General features: G+C 34.5%; 1 protein-coding gene across 3 annotated transcripts in view; it reads left to right on the forward strand.

Annotated features, from left to right (window-relative positions):
* SNX13 (sorting nexin 13) overlaps nt 1–20,072 on the forward strand; it is a 115,147-nt gene extending 95,075 nt beyond the window's left edge. For all 3 annotated transcript variants that reach the window (XM_090287132.1, XM_090287133.1, XM_090287134.1), the window contains 7 exons: nt 1,620–1,730; nt 6,715–6,876; nt 8,458–8,529; nt 11,447–11,592; nt 11,852–11,920; nt 13,878–13,990; nt 15,893–20,072. In XM_090287132.1, coding sequence (XP_090143258.1) covers nt 1,620–1,730; nt 6,715–6,876; nt 8,458–8,529; nt 11,447–11,592; nt 11,852–11,920; nt 13,878–13,990; nt 15,893–16,140 — 921 coding nt within the window. In that variant the 3' untranslated portion in view covers nt 16,141–20,072. The remainder of the gene's footprint in view (nt 1–1,619; nt 1,731–6,714; nt 6,877–8,457; nt 8,530–11,446; nt 11,593–11,851; nt 11,921–13,877; nt 13,991–15,892) is intronic.
* The last annotated feature ends 371 nt before the right edge of the window (nt 20,073–20,443 follow it).

Consider the following 20,443-nt stretch of genomic DNA (forward strand, 5'->3'; position numbering starts at 1 on the left):
TTATTTCCCACAGATTTTCATTTTAATATAGCACACAGATTTCTTTATTAAGGAATGATTTTCTATAATTGCAACCACTTTTAAGTAGCATGTCAGATATGACATGCAATCTGCTCAGCAATTTATAAGTGTTAATTTTATGTTAATTAAGTTTTCTTGACACTCAGTGCTAGGGGTTTTGCCTCTTCAGGTTTAGATGAATACAAACACTCATGCACATACATGTCTATTCTACATTACTCTTAAGGCTAAGTATTTTATAGTAGACTAAACAGTTAAATTTTTCCAGTTCAGTAGATAGTTCTTCATGGTATATCCAAAGCTAGCAGATTTTATTTCTCAGATAATTGTATGTAGCTGCCTCCCATAGTCCAGAATGAGTCAAATGCTTTAAAATTATAGGATAATTCAAGAGCGGAATATATCTGAGGTGCTATTTCTAATGTGAAGCATCTTAGGCATACAGAGTTCTCTTGTGGAATAAGAAAACATGTCTCACAAGTTACTGTATAAGCTGTTTGGACTTCCAGAAATAAGTTTGTTTTAGACGTGGGTACCCAGATGCTAGATTTAATAATATTATTTCTATAGTTTTATTTATACTAATGAATGGTTTACAAAGTTTTCTCCTCTGTTAGACAAGGCTTCAGCTGAGGTACGTATGTATTGTTTCATTATTCAGCGCCCCACTCCATCCTCTAGAATAGGGGTCAGCAAATTACAACCTGCAGCCCAAATTTAGCTCACCTGCTTTATTAAGAGTAGCTTCAGCAGAAACTCTATGGACCACAAAACTTAAAATAATTACTACCCTGGACCTTTACAGAAAAAGCTTGCTGACCCTGCCTTAGTATTTAGTTTAAGTTAGCTAATACTATACTGAATATTCTGTCTCTTAAGTATTTATGTTTGATTGGCTTTGTTGATAATCATAATGTAATTTCCATGCATTATTATTTACTGAAAGGATAGCAAGAACTTATAAATTTCTGTCCTTATTCACCTTTGTCTTCTGGTTTACATCTGAATGTCTGATACCATTATTATGACTCTTGTCAAATGTTTTTACTTTTTAATATACTAACTTTAGTTGCACTAAAATTTGTGTCAGTTACTTGTAAGATTTAGAAAATAACCACCTTTTCCCAAAATTGGTGCTATAAATGTATCTGTTAAATGTGGTTGGTTGTACTATATACTTCTTAGCTAATAAACTTAGTATGTCAGACATGTTTCATTGAAGAAACTAAGCTAGAATGTTAGATTATATCATCAACAGTGCTATCATAACAGTTTTTGTTAAAAACAAAAAAGCAATATTTTTGTTTTATAACACTTAAAAGACTTTTTCTGGAATATTTTATGTATTTTCTATTAATGTTAAATTTGAAATTAGTATGTCAGTAACATAACAATTTACTGATGTGGATCTAAGTATTAGCTATAAAACCTGAAAATGGAATAGTAAATATATTCGGACAACTTTCACTTTAGATGTGCTGAAAGTCAAAATAACATGGATAGAATAGACACCCAACTGTTAATGATAATAGAATTATTGATGACTTTACTGTATAATTATTTTTTAATGTAAATTCTTTATTATTTTTTTCTTTTAGCTACTGTTAACCCCTGAAATGATGAAAGCATGCCCAGCTTTGGCTCACTATGTGTATGATTTCCTTGAGAACAAAGCCTACAGTAAAGGAAAGGGGGATTTTGCTCGCAAGGTAAGCAGACCATTGCATTTTCTTTACAGATCTATTTTCATACTTTGTTTTTGATATTAGAAAATAAATTTATATTCATGTATGTTTTAAAACTAGGCAATTTTATTAAATGTTCCTTGGCATGTTTATCTTCTGTGCTTTATTAAGCCTGCTGTTTATAGATGTATCTATTAAGTATAAACTCCTATCTTTATGTGTAGATTGAATCAGCAGTAGCTTCAAAGAAAGGAAAAAAGCTTTGAAATGGTGCATGAAGGAAGGTTTCCCTAAGACACATCACAGTTTTTCTTTAGCTTCAGAAGGACCTATTTCTTACTGGGAGGAAATGTCTTACTTGCAGTAAGGATAAGAAAGGTGTTAAATATGATATGTTTTTCATGCCTCTTAAATGAAATATTTATTATTTAAAATTCCTTTTTGTTTACAAGACCTGTACTTGGATTAGATACTGTATTAAGACAATAAATGATTAAGTTCTCAAGTTGGACAAGATAGCTTAGTGGATAAGAATACAGAATTTAGGACCCGTCATCCTTTGGTTCAAATACCTGCACTTCCATACACTAGTTCTGACCTGCAGCATCTTATTTAACCTTTTGATCCTTTCATTTTCTCAGCAAATGAAGATGTTAATCCTCATTTTAGAGCATCATGTGAACCAAATGAGAGAATCTGTGTATTGCAGTGCCTGGCTCATAACTAACCTGAATAAATGTTGGATCTTAGTAGTAGCAACAGCAATAGTAGCACAAACAGTAACAGCAGCTGGGGAAGCTGGATGAAGGAGCTCTGTGTCTTATTTTTGCAACTTTTTAAAAGTCTGAAATTATTTCAGAATGAAAATTAAAAGGAAAAAATGACTCCCTTGCCTTCCTTTACCTAAAAAGACTTAAATAAAAAGCATTAAGCAGTTACCTAAAAAAATTAAAGATAGAACTGCCTTATGATCCAGTGATTCCACTTCTGGGACTATATCCAAAGAAACCTGGAACACAAATTTGAAAGAATATGTGCACCCCTCTGTTTATTGCAGCATTATTTACAATCGCCAAGATTTGGAAGCAGCCCAAGTGTCCATTAGTAGATGAGCGGGTGAAAAAGCTGTGGTACATTTGCACGATGGAATATTATTCATAAAAAAAGAAATCATACCTTTTGCAACAGCATGGATGGGCCTGGAGAGTATTGTGCTAAGTGAAATAAGCCAGTCAGAGAAAGACAAGTACCATATGATTTCACATACATGTAGAATCTAATGAACAAAATAAACTAACAAACAAAATAGAAACAGACTCATAAATACAGAGAACAGACTGACAGCTGTCAAGGGTAGGGGGGGTTAAGGAGCTGGGTGAAAAGGGTGACGAGATTAAGGAAAGAAAAGAAAACCTCACAGACACAGACAACATTATGGTGATTACCAGAGGGTAGGAGGTTCGGGGAGGTAGAAGAGGGTAAAGGGGGGCTAAATGGTGGTGCAGGGAGACTTGACTTGAGGTGGCGACCTTACAACACAATACAATATGCAGTATTATAGAATTGTACACCTGAAACCTATATAATTCTTTTAACCAATGTCACCCAATAAATTTAATGTTTTTTTGAAAAAATTGAAAAAAATGTTAAGAAATTGGTACAAAATAAAAATTAACAGCTCTAAGCAAAAGAACTTCATGTGATTAGAATATTGGGTTTTAACATCCAAGTGGATGTTGACATTTCTAAACAATGTTTTGTTTTAATAACAACTTCCAGGTCATGTACCTTATAGTACGGAAAAAATGTGGTGGTCTTATCTTTGTATTTCATAATTGAAGTGATTGAGTTTAAATTTGAACTATAAATGGTTTTATTGTCAACAGAAATGTATTCATGTATTTCACCTTTTTACGTTTACCTTATTTTCTCTCAAGTTGTATCAGTTTTAAGACAAGCTAATAAGTTGATAACAGCTTTTTGAAATAAAAAAAGCATTATATCAAATGTACACCATTTTCTTTTACTAGCAAACACTAGCTTTTATATATCCAAACAGTTATATATCACTTTAAAAAAAAAACTATTGCTGGAGTCTTAAGATCCTTCTGAATCAATTCTGGAAATCCACAATAACATACATTTTAAAAAAATCATGTCTGTAGTCACCAGGGTCATTCTGATGTCTTCTAGATTGTCAGAATAATTTTTATGTATAACAAGAATTAGGGCTTTTCACCTACATTTTCTTTTTGGCTAAATAATGGCGTGATATTTTTCTTAATTATATTTTACTGGAACTTAAATAGCTATTAGAGAAAATTATCTGTAAATATTTTATTGGCTATTTAGAGCTTGAGAAATAATACTTTATAATACATTAACTTGATCACACAATTTGTCTAGCTTTGCAAAATCTTGGAACAATTCCTAGAAAAAGTAACTGACAAGCAGTGTCTTTGTGCACATATACAGTATTCCCTCACTTAATGCGGGTATTATGTTCCAGACCACCCCCCCATTCCCGCGAAGTAGGAACCTTTCATTTATTCTACACTCTTAAACCTACATAACTTTAACAACATACATATACAGTACCACAAAATCCCACGATGTAGCAAAAAATCTGTGATAATTAAATCTAAAAATTGTTAAAAATCCTGCGATACAGTGAGGCCACTGTAAGTGAACTGCGATATAGCGAGGGACTACTGTAGTATCTTTCTGTCTAGTTTTATATCATGGTGTGAAGGTATTTTAAGCTACATTCAGGGGCCTAAATTTAAGGTAAAATCCCTTTGTTTGTGTTGTTACTAATACAAATAACTAAACTGAGGTGGTAATTGAGTGAATAGACAACACCCTTTTGAGTCAGGCTAAGTGTATACTTGTGCCAGCAATCCATAATTTACTCCTCTGCTTGGTAATTTGCAAGTTCCTTTCTGTTTTTGCTTTAAACATCTGTTTTAAGATAACTCCTGTTTTTAGAGATGTTATCATATGGTGGACTCTGCTTTTATGCTTCTAAAGTCAGACGTCACAGTCTCCTGTGGTTCTTCTCCTTTGTCCTCATCCCAATACAGATGCTTGGGCTTTACCCTCAGAAATTGGGGAAACAAAAATAAAGGAAAGGGGGGAAAAAAGAAAGAAATGGATTCTGTAGGTCTCGGGTGGTGCACAAGCAATAATAGTCTAATTCATGATACAGGTTTAGGTTCTATCAGGGGTAGTTTATCCTTGTGCCTAGATAGCTCGTGAGCTGGTATTCATTTAACCAACTCTAAAGCTTGTATTGGTTGAACCCATGTTTCTTCTAATAAATCTGCATATTTCAAATGTAAGATACATGAAATTCTAAAATGTTTTTGAGTCTTTTCAAATAGTTTTTAATGCATGTTGTAGATTGAAGGGAAATTCATGACCTCTATGCTTCTGAAATTCTACCTCTTCTGTGAACATTATAACTTAGTATACAGGTGGCAGTTTTCCCTCACGCTGTGCATTTTATATGTGTTCTCATGTTTATCTCTGAAGAATTCTGCTTGTGTTCTTATGACTTCATTTTTAATGTCATTACAGTTTTCATAAAAAACTCTTGGCACTAATGGCAGTGTTGGCAATAATATTCTGACTGATTTGAGTACTGCCCCAGTAACACAAAATTACTGTATGTACAATTAGAATTACAGAGACACATATATATGTAATTTTACACACAGAAGCATACATGCACACACGAGAATTAGCTTCATCTTTTTATTCCTTTTATTTCCACATCTCTCTTTACCAGTAGTAGTGTTTTTCAAAACCTTCTTCATCCTCATTTCTGTTCTTTGGTTCCACTCTAGATTGTCATACTGTGACAATGACCTCCCCATAGGCTGCATAGTCTGTCGAGCATGTCTATAGCTTTATTGGCTCAGCTTAAGCCAAGGAGTCACCAAAGCTCCAGACCTTGTACAGTTTTCCTAAAATTATGTTTTTATTGTTATATTTTACTTATTCTGCTTTTTCGGAGTATTTTTTATTAATGGGAACCCTGTAAGCATATTAGAGTAAAGGAATTTTGTCTTCTTGATTGTATTAACATTGTGCTATCTATGTTCCTTGAATAATGGGGTTTAGTGTTTTCACTACTTTTTTTTTCTTTTTGCATGGCACATAATTCGTTTCTGCAGTAGTTTTTATGAGACTCAACACTTTCTGGAACTTTTTTCTTGTAGTTCTCTATGACTGGTTTTATATGCCTCTTAAAATAAATCTCAAAGTTTCATATCAGCTACTTTGGCTTCTTCAGACGTCTCTTCTTTTCCTAATTGAAATTAACTAACATTTGTACAGTCACATGTCTATTTTAATGCTTTCAAATCCTCTGGAGATTATTCCTTTTTTTTTAATCACTGATAATATTTTCTTTTATAGTTTTTCTGTTCTCCCTTATTAAAATACAATTTGCATGACTGCTTTGCAGCTTCTCTTTTTCTTCTTCATAATGGATTTCAAATGCCCTACATAGATTCTTAACTGAGAATGTATGTATTCTAAAAATTATTTTTTAATTAATTTTAAATAGTCACTTGTTAGTTACTTCAGCTTTCAACTTATTTCATTGGCTTGTTTAATTTTCATATCTCCTCAAAATAGCCGTGTCATTTCATTGTTCCCTTGAATGTGGCAGAATGATGTTGTGGCTGATTCCCTGTGCTTCGGTTTCTGTTTTGGAAAACTTTTCTTTTCAGATTTTTTAAAATAAGAAAGGCAGCCAAAATTTACATTTATTTTTCAGCAATAACCTTATCACTCAGTTTTTTAAGTCATATATTTGTGAAAATGCATTTTTAAGACACATTGAAGACAGCAGTTATATACTTTTAAAATGAAATGAGCTACTATAGACTGGAAAACTATTGTATCTTTCATATGTTACCCTCTGTGTTTTCCCAGGCTTCTCTGTTGAACAACAGATCTGATACAATAAAGTCATGGTATAATATCTTTTCCCCTTTAGATGGACACTTTTGTAAATCCACTTCGAAATTCTATGAGGAATGTTTCAAATGCAGTCAAATCCCTTCCTGATAGCTTGGCAGAGGGAATGACTAAAATGTCAGACAACATGGGCAAAATGTCTGAAAGATTAGGTCAAGACATAAAGCAATCATTTTTCAAGGTAAGATATTTTCAGTAATGTCTAAAGCAAACTTTTAAAATCAACTACGCTATATTGAGTTCCTGCTTAGATTTACTATTTCTTTCAGAAGGCCAAAGCCCTCTAACACGTAAGTCTCATAAAGCATTTAAAAAAAACTAAAGAGAATAAGTTCTTATCAGAAATACTGTAAATCCAGTCACTCCTCAGTCTCTGCAATGGTAGGATTTTATATATTTTTTATTGATGCTATTATAGATGTCACCCATTCCCTCCATGCACATAGCCTCTGCCCCTGCCCCGTGCCCCACCCCAGCCTTCATTGTGTGTGTCCATGGGTTGTGCATACATGCATATATGTTCTTAGGCTAGTCTATTCTCCCCTCTGAGATATGTCAGTTTGTTCCATGTTTCCATTCTGCTATAGTAGAATTTTTAAATCTATTCAAAACAAATAATTAAAATTGGTAAAAGTTAACATTCTTTGTACTGTTGTATTCTGTTATGCCATTTTTATCCTGTAAATGCTATTAAATTTGATAACAAAATAAGTAAACGCTATTGTGTAAATTAGTTATGCTAATATTCATTAGGAAACATAAAGTCTGATTTCTCCTGATTCTCATGGTCAAGGTGAGGAGATGCCTTGCACCATCATCAATCTCTGGGGCCGTACTTGTGAGTCTATTCCTGTGAGTGATACAGAAGAGTTTCCTTGGAATCTTTTTCATTACATTATCAAATACAGGTAGTGGACCAAGTAGTTCATTGCTTCCAAAGTTGCACCTTTCATAATTTTGACCTAGTTTAAGGTTATGTTCAAGGTTATAAAAGAAAGCATACTGCTATTAGTTTTCTGTTTGTTAGATCAGTTTGAATGAAAAGGAAATATATAGAAACACAATTTTTTTTACTGTAAATCAATCATACTTTTCTGTTAATTCTCATACTCTCTCTGATGCTTCATCTTTGTTTCTAATCATGGGAAGTATATTAACACTGAAATGAGGGTTCCTCCAGTGCCACTTCTGCCAATAATCACCCATATGACTTCATCCAAAAGTCACTGAACTGTAACAGGCTTCTTTCTCACTAATAATATGAAGGGTTAGAATAGGTTTTCTTGATGGTTCTTCCTGTGCTGATCAATAATTATCAGCAAACACTAGTTTTTCTGTTCTTTTTCCCATTGTTCTACAATTGGTTAATAAGTTCTTTTACCCTGTTAACATAAATCATGCTCTCTGTGGTAAAGAAAGAAGATTGGAGTTCTATTCCTGGGCTGTGTTAAATCATTTAATCTTTCTTACCTTTAAATTTTTCTAAAAGGTATAGGAGTTTGACTAAGTAGTCCCCCCTTTCAAGTAAAAAGTTAAGCATTTTTTAAAGGAAAAAAATATTTTGGTAATAAAATAATCGCCCTTTTGTATTTGGTTTCTAATTTTAGATTGTTAATACTTTTTAAATATATATAAAAACTTTGTTTATATACTGTACTACATATTGAATAAAATGCCATTTGTTATGTTTGCTAATCATTTTGGTTTATTGTATTTTATTATTTTACTGTCTCTATGTTTACTTTTTTTTTTTTAATGTTAGATGCCTCCTTTAATTCCGAAGACTGATTCAGATCCTGAACATTGTCGAGTCTCAGCTCAACTTGATGATACTGTGAGTTAATTTTATTTTTGGTAGTTTTCAATGGTAATTGAAATCATAGTTGACAAATTTTTAACTTTTCGATGAAGTATAGTAATTATATTCATCATTAATGTGCATACATTATAAGTGTTAAGTTCGATGAATTCTTACAAACGGAACATGCCCATGTAATCAGTACTCTAAACAAGAAACAGGTTGTTGTCAGTACCCCAGAAAGCTCCTAATGCTCGTTCCTGTCACTGTCCTCTCCCCACACCAAGGGTAATCCCTATCCTGACTTATACCCTGCTTTTATACTTTATATAAATGAGGTTATAAGGTATGTACTCCTTTAAGTATGACTAATTTTGCTCAACATTGTAATACTCATTCATGTTGTTTGGTGTGATTGTAGTTTCTTCATTATGATGATCTTACTCTACTCCATTTTGTAAATATAGTACAATTTATTTGTTGTATTATGAATAGTATGCTTATGAACATTCTGATACATGTCTTTGATTAAAAAGTAAGTACATGCAGGAACATGTACTTACACCAGGAATGTAATTGCTTGGTCAGTGGGTATGCAAAAGTTCAGTTTTAATAAATACTCTCCAGTAGTTTCCCAAAGTGTGCGTTCCACTTACATTGCCACTAGCAATGCATGAGAATGCCAGTGGTCCACAGCCTGCCAGTGTTGTGTCTTTTTAACTTGAGCCATTTGGGGTTTTGTCTCTCCTGTGGATTTTCATTTCTGATGACTGTGAAATGTTGAAGACCTTTTCTATGTTTATTGGCCATTTGAGCATCTTGTTTTCTGTGCCTAGTGCTCCCCCCACCCCCTTTTTTTTTCTGTTGGTTTGGCTGTCTTTGTGTTTTGATTAGTAAGAGTGCTTTTATAATCTGAATAATGGTTCTTTGTCAGGTGTAAGTATTTATGTGCTTTTATCCACGGGATATACCATTTGTGCCTATTGCAAAGTCATAAAGATATTTGATTTTCTTTAATTTTTTTGTTTGTTTTACCATGCTAAAGTTTAGATTTGGCATTCACCTAGGATTGATTTTTGTGTATTGAATGAATTAGGGGTCCGGTCGACCCAAGCGCCACTCACTGAGAAGGCCCTCTCTTCCCCAGTACCATTTTTTCTCCTTTGTCACAAATCAGATTATTGTATCAGGTTGGCCAAAACATGTTTAGTTTTTCCATAAACTAAAAGACACATTTCTCATTTTCACCATTAACTTTATTGATTTATGTATTGTGAGCATGTCAGCTGTCTCCCGCTATTGGCTTCTAGTGGGTAGAGGCCAGGGGTGCTGCTACACATCTTCCAATGCACAAGACAGCCCCACAGCAAAGCGTTATTTGGCCAAAATGTCAGTAGTACCAAGAAACTTCGCAAACTACTTTTGACACTTTTGATCATCCACAGCACCTTCCCCATCCACTGCACAAATCGTTTTTTGTGTTTCAGTTGTTTTATTTTTCTTGAAATAATAAAGCCTAATTTGCTGAAAATGTTACATGTTTTCTTTCCTCTTCCATTTTAAAATGTCTGCACAGAAATTCACCAATTTTATGTTCTTTTTTTAAGTGCACACTGATCTGACAGCTGTCACAATACACTCTAACAAGATTATTCCAAATGAAGTTAAAGACAACTAAGCACTACTAGAGCCATCTTATGGAAAAAACTAAATGAACTTTTTGGCCACTTCAGTATATATTTGGGTCTGGGCTTAGTATTCTGTCCTTTTAGACATGAAGTTATAATTATCTCCCTTCAGTTTCTCATTATATTTCTTTATGATAAACTGGCTTAAATTTTTTTTTTTTTTGTTTTTCAGGAATATTTCAGAATATTTTATTATGAGTTGTGCTGGTATAATATTCATAACATCATACCTTTTATTAAGGGTTTTTACAGTTTAACCTTTTATTATAATTGTCATATGGCACCAGATTCGAATACACTTGCTCAGAGAATAGAACAGTATTTATTTTGCCTCAGTAAATAAATGTGTCTTTCCTCACCCCTCTGCCATGGCCCCCTCCCCTTGGTTAAGCTCTGAGCTTTCAGTATATGAAAGGGTGGGTGCCCTAAGAAAATGTTTACAGCCTGACACTGAAAAATAAATAACTCATGCTGTTTTCTCAATATTTAAGTTACAACATTGATGAAGAAATAATTGTATAGAGTATCTTAGTGATGAAAGAGTTATAAACACTCTGATAATTATATGCAGTTCTAAATCTGTACCTATTTTAGCTTTATATATATTTTTTCACACCAAAGCATTCTAGTTGTCTTCTGTTACTTTCACATCTTTAATGAAATATTCCCATTATAAAAGTGTTCAAATTTTTACTTGTTAAATGTTAGAAGAAAATTCTAGTATAGTGAAATATGTCTTATGTAATGTTACCTTAGCTGTGTATTAGATTTTACTCAGTTATTTTCCCTGAAAATATCTAAAAACATACAACTCACTGACCAAGCAAAACACATTATTCTGTGTAACTTGTGTTTTGTTGTATTAAATAAGGGGAATGTTGAAAATATTTTCTTCTTTTGAAAAAGATGCCGCAGGAAATAGGCAAAGGGATTAGCATTTGCCTTATCAAACTAGTACAGACTCTACTAAAGTAAACAAGTCAAATCATCTTTCCCCAAGATCATCATGAGTCCACTTTGTGAAATTTTTTCATTATAGTTGTGGAATTTGCTCATCAATATAGGGCTGTAAAAGTCTGTGTTCTGTCAAAACTAACTGTTAAAAATGTCTCTTCTAAATTAGAATGAAATGTCAGGTTATGAAAGCTATAGTATAACTTGTTCTCTGACCTGTGAATAGTAGCAGTCGTTTTGTAAAAGTATCCATTTATGGTAGATAGATAAGTCACATAAACATATGCTTATTTCTCCTCATGTTTTGTCAGGTGGACGACAATATTCCACTAAGGGTAATGCTGCTTCTCATGGATGAAGTATTTGACTTAAAAGAGAGAAATCAGTGGTTGCGAAGAAATATAAAAAACCTACTTCAGCAGCTTATTAGAGCCACATATGGTGATACTATTAATAGGTACCACATTTTTTTATTCTTTTTTTTCCCACTTAGAGCTGATCTTACTTAGTTTTTAAACTTATACTTCTGGAAATAGATTGTTCAATCTTTATAGGAGAATTTGTTCTCTGGGCCTTTTAAGAACATTATTAAAGCAGTCTGTTTCTCTCAAAGATAATTTACATACAAATTAAGTTACTTACTCCATGAAAGTAGTGATTATTTTATTCACCTTCTAAAATTTTTACCTTACCCATTTAAGTTTCTTTACTTTCAGAAAAATAGTTGACCATGTTGACTGGATGACCTCACCCGAACAAGTAGCGGACTTAGTGAAACGTTTCAGGTATATCTTAAGACACAGTCACTTCTTTCAGGTAGTACAGAGTTTAGCATTGTTATCGCTAATTAACTTTGCTTTTCTTTTTACATGGGCCATAAAGTTGGCTTAGTTATCACTGATGAACAAAAAGACTTATTAGAATTAAACATTTTGTATATGTGTCTATTGATCTTTCTTTTCTTTAAAACCAGAATAGGAAAAAAGTATAAAAGAAAAAAATGATAAGATGTGAGGTTACATTTTATCACAGTAAAGTGGCTTTAAAATAATTGAGTTCTGGCTGGTGTTGCTCAGTGAATTAAGCACCAGCCTGTGAACCAGAGGATCGCCAGTTCAATTCATAGTCAGGGCACATGCCTGGGTTGCCGGCCACGTCCCTGGTTAGGGGCGCATGAGAGGCAACCACATATTGTTGTTTCTCTCCCTTTCTTTCTTCCTCCCTTCCCCTCTCTCTAAATAAATAAAATCTTTAATAAATAAATAAAATAATTGAAATATTAGTGTAGACAAGACATGGTCATATAATTAACTACCTAGTATTAGGGATTAATTTTGCTCACTTTTATTGGCTAACCTTGATTTTAAATGAAAAATTTAATAAATATGTATGTCTCTGGCCACAGTTTAATTTTTTAACTACTTGAACCTCTGAAAAGAATACAAATGAAGAGCAATGATACTCCAGTTTATATGTTCATCCTACAAAAATATTCTGAGCCCCTTCTCTGTGCCTAGCACCTTGCCAATCACCAGGACCTCAGATGCAGTTCCTTCAAGGGGAGCACAGCGTAGCAGATAAATAGACCACTATGCTGTGCTCCCCTTGAAGTGAAATAGAAGTGAAAGATAAGCCAGGCCTAAAGATTCACGGCATCGTGTATTTCGAAATAATAGAAGCAAGAGGGAGCTGTTGGTATGGAGCACTGTTTGCTTGGTACTCTGCCAGTCGCTTTAGGTATACTTTCTGATCTTATCATGCTCACGAGATAGGGATTTTTGTCTGCATTTTCTTCTGAGGAAAACGAGGGACAGTTGGGTTAAGCAGCTTGCCCAAAGACTGAGGTGCTGAAAATAGGGAACCAGGTTTCTCTGATCCGAATCTGCATTCCCCCCACCCCCATACCCTATTTTTCCAAAAGTCGGACCACCTGCTCTAGCACGCAGATTAAGTCAGGGTAGGTAAATGATGTTCCTCGGGAGCAGGGATTCTCAGCCTTGGCTGCACATTGAAATCACGTGAAAAGCTTTAAAAAGTACTGGTGCTTGGGCCCATCTCCAGAGAGTCTGACTTAATTAATCTGTTGGAAGGCCTGCACATTAAGGTTTTGTCAGAGCTCTCAGGTGTTTCTAATGAGTAACGTTAAGAACGACTGCTCTGGGTCTTCTCTTTCTCTTTGATCTGACTCCCAAGTGGCAGCTTAGTTACTGTGCTTAAATGTCTGCTCTTGGCCTCATAAATAAGGGACAGAAATCACACATGCCGTGAAAGTGAGGGAGAATGGGTTATATATGTGAGGAGAACATTGTGATCAATCCAGCTATGAGGTGTGGGTGTGGAATTTGTTCTATGTTGGCCTAGTTATACGGGAATTGAGGGAGAGTAAATTGCCCCAATTCAGGATATTGTGGGCTTATATTTAGATGAGATACTTTGAGTTTAAATGGATGCGATATAGTCCTTATATGTTCCGTTTTGCCATCTTTATAATTTATTAGTGTTTGTAAGTTATTTCAGGGCAGAACTCATCTGTTATCCTTCTTGTGTATATCCTTTTACACTTAAAATTGAACCTTGTACTTGGTTACTATTTGTTGAGTTCCATACTTACATAGAATTTCAGAAATGTTTCTTCTTTCTATTTACATTTGTGTTTTCTGTAGAAAATTAGAATAATTTCACCAACTTGTATCATTAGAAAATGAAAATGGTTATTCAATTTATTTAATCTTTTTAAAATAGGGATGCCTTTTGGCCAAATGGCATCTTAGCAGAGACTGTTCCATGCAGAGATAAAGCTATTCGGATGAGAACAAGAGTTGCAGGAAAGACTAAACTGCTTTCAATTATGCCAGGTGAGTGAGCATGTTTGGTACCAACCTCGTTATTCTGTAGTGCTGAGTTTTTGGCATTGAGCATGCTAGTTTGACTAAAATAACCACCATTTTATTGCTTACCCTATACTAAGCAATGATCTACACAGTTCTCATTTTTCTGTTAACTCATTCTCATGACAAGATCATGAAGCTAGACACTACTGATGTTGTACCTTCATGTGTGAGGAAACAGAAGCTCAGAAAGGTTCAGGGAGCCTCCCAACACTCCTGAGTGCTGGGATTCTGCCTCAGCTTAAATGATTTAAAAGCCACTGCTTCCAACCACTTGAAAAAAAGTGGTGCTTTTAACTTTTAACCACTTTGCTGTCTTGAAACATCTTGAGAATAAATTGATGACAAATATATCACAGATGAAAGGGCTGATAAAGGAATCTGGAGTTCGAGGTTTTCAGAAAGAATATTTGTTCTACTTAAGAGAACAAACCATTTCTTCATAACAATCCCTTTACGTAGGAACAACTGATTTGTTGCACTAATCTTTGCCTTCTGGCTCTTACATTCTAACACGTGACACAGAAAGCAGACAAAACAGAGAAAGAAAGCACCGTATGTCAGACAGTGGTGACGCTGAGGTGACAGGTTGTGCAGGGCCAGGGACGGCGCAGGTGTGGCTCTGGGGAGGCCTCCCTGAGAGGACGACGCTTGTGTGGAGACTTGAAGGGCGTGAAGGTAGCTAGAAAAGCATATGGTCATAATTCCTCACTTGTTTTTTAGTAAATTCACAAATTATATTGTACCCCTAGTTAGAAAATACTTTTTGGAAGTTGCATGTTTCTTTCGAGAGCACTAAAAAAAGAACTTACTGCTGCTGCGGTCCCCGATTATGAATAGGAATATTCACACACGTCGTTCCCATACTCGCGTATCCGCAGTGACGCACGGCGCCACGCTCGCTCACCCTGGCAGTCACAGCTCTGTCAGCTGTCAGTGCTTCTCCGCACTTCCTCAGCAGCAACCCTGAACTTCAGCCGCACGGCCCGCCCCCACTTCTTGAGTCTGCCTTGCTTTCCTCCCTTCGTGTTCATTTGCTCACTGACGCTTTTTCCAGCAAAACTGATCCTTTGTCTGCTTGTACCTATCAAAATCCTGCCCAGGTAGCAAAGTCTACGTCAGCTGTTACTTCCTGGAGGGGAACTTTTCCTCATATTCTCATATAGAATTGCCCCATATACATCTTTATACTTTTAGTATTTTCATGGCACTGGTACTGTGTCACCGGTTTTTGAGATCATAGGTCAGTTGTCGCACATCGTTTCCTTATAGCACATTCTCACTGTGCATTACACACAGTAAGAGTATTTGTGCGACGTTTTAGGGTTTACAGATCACTTTTCACATTATCTTATTAAAGCCTTATAAATCCTTACAATTATAAGGATATTGGTTATTATAAATCCCCATTTGTACAGATGAAGAAACAAAGTCAATGTAGGTAAATGTCATAGAAGTATTAAGGGACAGGATTATAATTCAATGTGGGGTTTCTGAGTCTGGATCCTGCTTCTTTCTCTGGTGCAGTCCTGTCTCTCAGTACCTATTGCATGAGGGTGGGTGCATGCATGCACATGTACAAATTTTATTCTTTTTTTTCAAATAAAGAACAAGGTTATTTAGTGTGATATCTTATGACTTTAAAAAATCCGTATGGTTCCTATAGTTGTAGTCCCCTTTCTCATTTCTTTTTCTTTTTTTTCTTTTTTATTGTTGGTCTAGTATAGTACACAGGTGAAACACACTGAGTACCTACTGTGTGTCAGTTACTCTGCTGTGTACTTCACAGAGTTGATGTAACTGAGAGCATACTTTACACTTTGTGTTTCCTTTGAGTAATGACTTACGTTTATTTCCCCCCCTATTTAGATGAACTGAAGCACATTATTGGGGCTGAGACAACACGAAAAGGTATTCTTCGTGTTTTTGAAATGTTTCAGCACAACCAATTAAATAGAAGAATGGTTTATGTCTTCTTGGAAGGCTTTTTGGAAACCTTATTTCCGCAGTATAAATTCCGTGAACTTTTCCACAAACTGCATTCACGGTCAAAGCAAATGCAAAAATACAAACAGAAACTTCAAACAACTCAAGCGCCTTCTTTACAGAAAAGGTGACACTCCAATCTATGAAGCTGGTGTTCATTTTGTCCAGAACTAGTGTGTGGACAGATATTCTGGGGCTTAATTAACTCATATACTGTTGTGTCTGCACTGGTCCCTTAGTGTCTCAAATAGATTATCAGTACATCCACGAGACCGGTTCTTCTCATCCTCCTCCGTCACCCAGCCACTACCAAGAGAGTTGCCGTGTCTTAAATGATTTGGTGCATATTTTTGCAACATTGAGAGGATACTGCCCCCATCTCAAGCAAGAATGACGTTGGTCTCTCTTTGTTTCAAACTAATCAGCATTCTCCAGCAGTGACGAAGTGCCAGAGTGTAAGTATGAGAGCTAAGGAAAGCACAAAACAACGGTTCACAGATAAAGCGGATAATTTGTTTCACAGTGGGAGACTGTGCAATGTAGGATTTGGAGGGATTTGTTTTGCGTAATGACTTTATAGGTCTGTGCCGGAATTTTGGTACGTTGTGGATTAGCGAGGTGAATGATCTTTGGAACATCTATTTTGGGTCTGGGGAAGATGACAGAATGCCCTTAAAGTAAGAAGTAACCTGATACCCAAATTACAGTTTTGTGACATAAAACCTAGTATAAAATAAAACCAATCAAAAACAGAATGTGATTGGGTTTGTTTATTGGTATTAAACAATTTTTAATTGATTCTTATGTGCTCTAAGGGCTCTGTTTTGCTCTTATGGTACTCAGTCTACGTTTTTTGTTTTCTTGTTTTTTCTTCTTCTTGGCATTCTGTGTGCAAAAAGAAGCATATGGTGGCTCTCATTTAAGTTTCAAAATGATAGCAGTTTTCTTTACCTTTGAGAGATTACTGTTTATATAGTAGGGGTATAAATTGTTGAAAGAATTGCCAAATAAGTTCTGGGCGTCTAAAAATATGAAAATTCAAAAGAAAACAGTACTCTATTGAAAGTTACCATATGATATTTTAAATTGTGTGATCTAGACATACCATAGGTGATTGCAAAAATAGCATATTATAAAGGGTTAAATGAGTTTATTAGTCATATGTAAACATACAAATTCCTAATTCTATTATAGTGTACATATATAAAAATAATGAAAAAGAACTATAATATTTTTTAAAATATGCTCTTATTTATATTTTGCATAATGCAAACTTCTACTAAATAAAGCAAGTTGGCAAACCCCTCAGTGTATACATTTAGGTCCCTAAAATAATTTTGTACCAACGACAACAAAATAACCTTTTCCAATTTTGGAGCCTCTGCATTTCCTATAGTTTTCTCATTCTCCATGTGTCCATCTTAGAAGTCTTTATATCCCTTGTATGCAGGATTTCTGCATAGTTTTAAATAATTCCACTGACGAAGGGTTTGGATGTGTCAGCATTTTTTGTTTTAAAAATATTTAACACTAAAACCTTAAAATAGTGAATCTACTTATCAGACCACTGAGCCAAGATCCTGGTATTAAAAGAACGTCTGGGTGCTTAAGATAAAGGGACAGAGTATTGGTATCCCAGTTATTTGGGAGCTTTAAGATTGGAACAAGATACTACTGTCTTGTTTTCACTTAGATCCTACTTAAAGAGTGAGCCTAGTAACAGAATAAAGCCTTCCTTTAAAGCTTTATAATAGTAATCATATTTATTAATAATGCTGGTGTGCATACATGTAGTATGCATATATTCAGCATGTGTTGCATGTCTTAGGAATTACATAAATGAAACCCCTTTCACTGCAACTTGCAAAAGAGAAGAGTTCCTTATTGACGGGTGGGAGAAAGAATATCTCTTCCTCCCAGTGTGTCGCCCCACTCTGGCCCCTCTCCATGCCCAGGCTTTAGAAGTGAGGCTGTGTGAAACACGTCTGTAGAAAGCATCAGCATGACCATAAGTGCAATGATTTTCAAATACACCCCAGCCCAGTTCAAGTATATTTTTGACATAAATTATCTAAGAGTAAACAGAAGAATTCACCTAAGAGTCTAGTGTGGACCTGTGCAAAAACGTTTCTGAATAATGTGGGGAACGCTGACCATCAACCAGGGAAGGAAATGTCAAGTAGATTGCAAATTTTCATAACAGAGCCCTGCAACGTAAGTGCATCAGGCCAAAAAATATGTGAGTAAATGGGTTTTTTAAATAACTTCTGTTAAAAAGAGTTTATATTTCAAAAGCAGAAATGTCAAATGGTAGTCTTTGTAAGTGGTTGTGCATCTTCTCTCTATACATCTATGTTTTACATTAGAGAGAGCCTTGGTCATGCTAAAATCAGGCTATTGAATGACTTGGTCAAGCTGTGTTTAAAATATTTAACCCATAAGTCAAGTACAGTGTACTATGTTTAATAAAGTTATTACAATTTAATGCATTATTACCTATCTGAATATATGTGAAGAGGCTTTATGTCTTCTAATATTTGATTTTTGAATGTGTTTTCTAAGTCAGTGGTGCCTTTAGGCAAAAACCTTCAAAATTAATCATTCTTTGGGTTTTCTGGTTTTTCAGGTAACAAACTATTTAGAAACCGTCACTACTAACTTTTAATCATTCACCTAAAAAAATTTGATTGTATGACTTAAAAATATAGCACTTAGGTGGGCATTTCCTGTAATTAGCGTGTTCTGAATAGTTGCTGGAAATAATTGTGCCATTGAACAATGGATGAACTTGGTTAGCCTTAATTTTTTAAAAAAGAAAAAAACATTAAAAACTTTCTTTACTATCTCAGTTCCTTCATTTTAAGTTTGTGCTATTGGTTTTGGGAAAAAATCAAACAGTTAAGTGCTACCAGAAAGTGTACCAGTTTTTTAAAAATTAAGATCAACATAAAGTTCACGATCTAAAATGTTAATTTTGTGCAATATTTTCATTTAATGCATGTGTATTTGAGTATTTGTAAAATAAATGAATTTTAATGTTTAAACTGTCTTCTTAACCTGCGTTCCGTTGTTGCTGCATCCTTTTATTTAAGGACTTGTTTTAAAAGTCTTGTCACTCCTTATACAATTCTTTTGTTATAGTAAATTTTGCTTATAGGAGCATGACTCCTGTATTACAAGGGAAAAATATAAAGAGCACATCTTAGGATTATAATTGTTAAAAGATAACTTGTGCATATCATTGTACATAAGTGTCAACTGTGTGCCTAATTATTCTACCAATACTTTTCCTTCTTTAACAAAGAAGAAACAATCAGAATGTCAGCTATTTTTACTGAACTGAAAAGAAGAGTCAAAATTTTATTTGGTTTGTGTTATGTTCTGTCCATTAGAAAATACTAATAAAGTATTAACAAACCTTTTTGTTCACTTTATTTAGTAGTAATGTATTTTTATTACTTTAAGAAGTACTTGCTCAGTGGTGTTATTTTTAGCATCTCTGTGTATTTTCCGTTCTTTTCATTTTAGAAAGTCATACAGTGCAAGTTCCAGGTTGATAGATGAGCACTATGAGTGATTACTGACTTAGAACTAACTGAATTAATTTTTCTTTTATGGGGCAAGTAATTTATTACTATAATGTTAAAGAAATTTCATACTTCCCTGTCACTCAGAATTATAATTTTTCTATAGAAAATCTGTAATAACCCATTAACAATTTTTGCTTGATTTCATTTTTACCTTATAGTCTGCCTAATATTTTAGACATTTCAGTTCTAAAAGCCATTACTCAGCAGTGTAGCTGTATCTGGTTGGTCTTAATGTTTGCAGCCTCCTTGGACCTCTACCCACAGACTTCTCAGACATCACACGTGATGACTGCTACCCTACCAGGGGCAGGCATTGCATTTCTGCAAGTGCATACTGTAAAATAATCACCCCTCTAAGATGTTCTTGGGAGGATAATTTTATACTTTTATGTAACTTATGCAAATCTACATGCTGTCCAAAACCCTAAAATGTTCATAATTCACATGATTTTATTAAAGATTCTGAAAAGCTCTATAGTACATATATCTGTTTATTTACCCACTTCGCAAACTTAAGTTAACCATGGAATCTCTTGTCATAAAATAATGGCTTGAGGCTAATGTTCCTAAGGAACATGGTTTGAAAAGAATCTTCGTAAAGGAGAAATAAAGGGTGAAACATCTTTAATTAGGGCATATGAACTCTGGACAGAAGAACCAGTGGATTTGGGACACAAAGATTTATTTTAGTTTGTTTATTGCCTAATCTTTCCAATGGAAAGTTCAGTTTCTGGATGAAAAACAATATAAAAAATTAACAGCTGATAGTATAGTAGATACTAGAATTGAATTCAGCCCTTGGTACCAGAATAATGAACTCAGGGATAATAGAGTATGTCTTATT

Source organism: Furipterus horrens, unplaced genomic scaffold (assembly GCF_987537825.1).
Source record: "Furipterus horrens unplaced genomic scaffold, mFurHor1.1.pri manual_scaffold_9, whole genome shotgun sequence".
NCBI lineage: Eukaryota > Metazoa > Chordata > Mammalia > Chiroptera > Furipteridae > Furipterus > Furipterus horrens.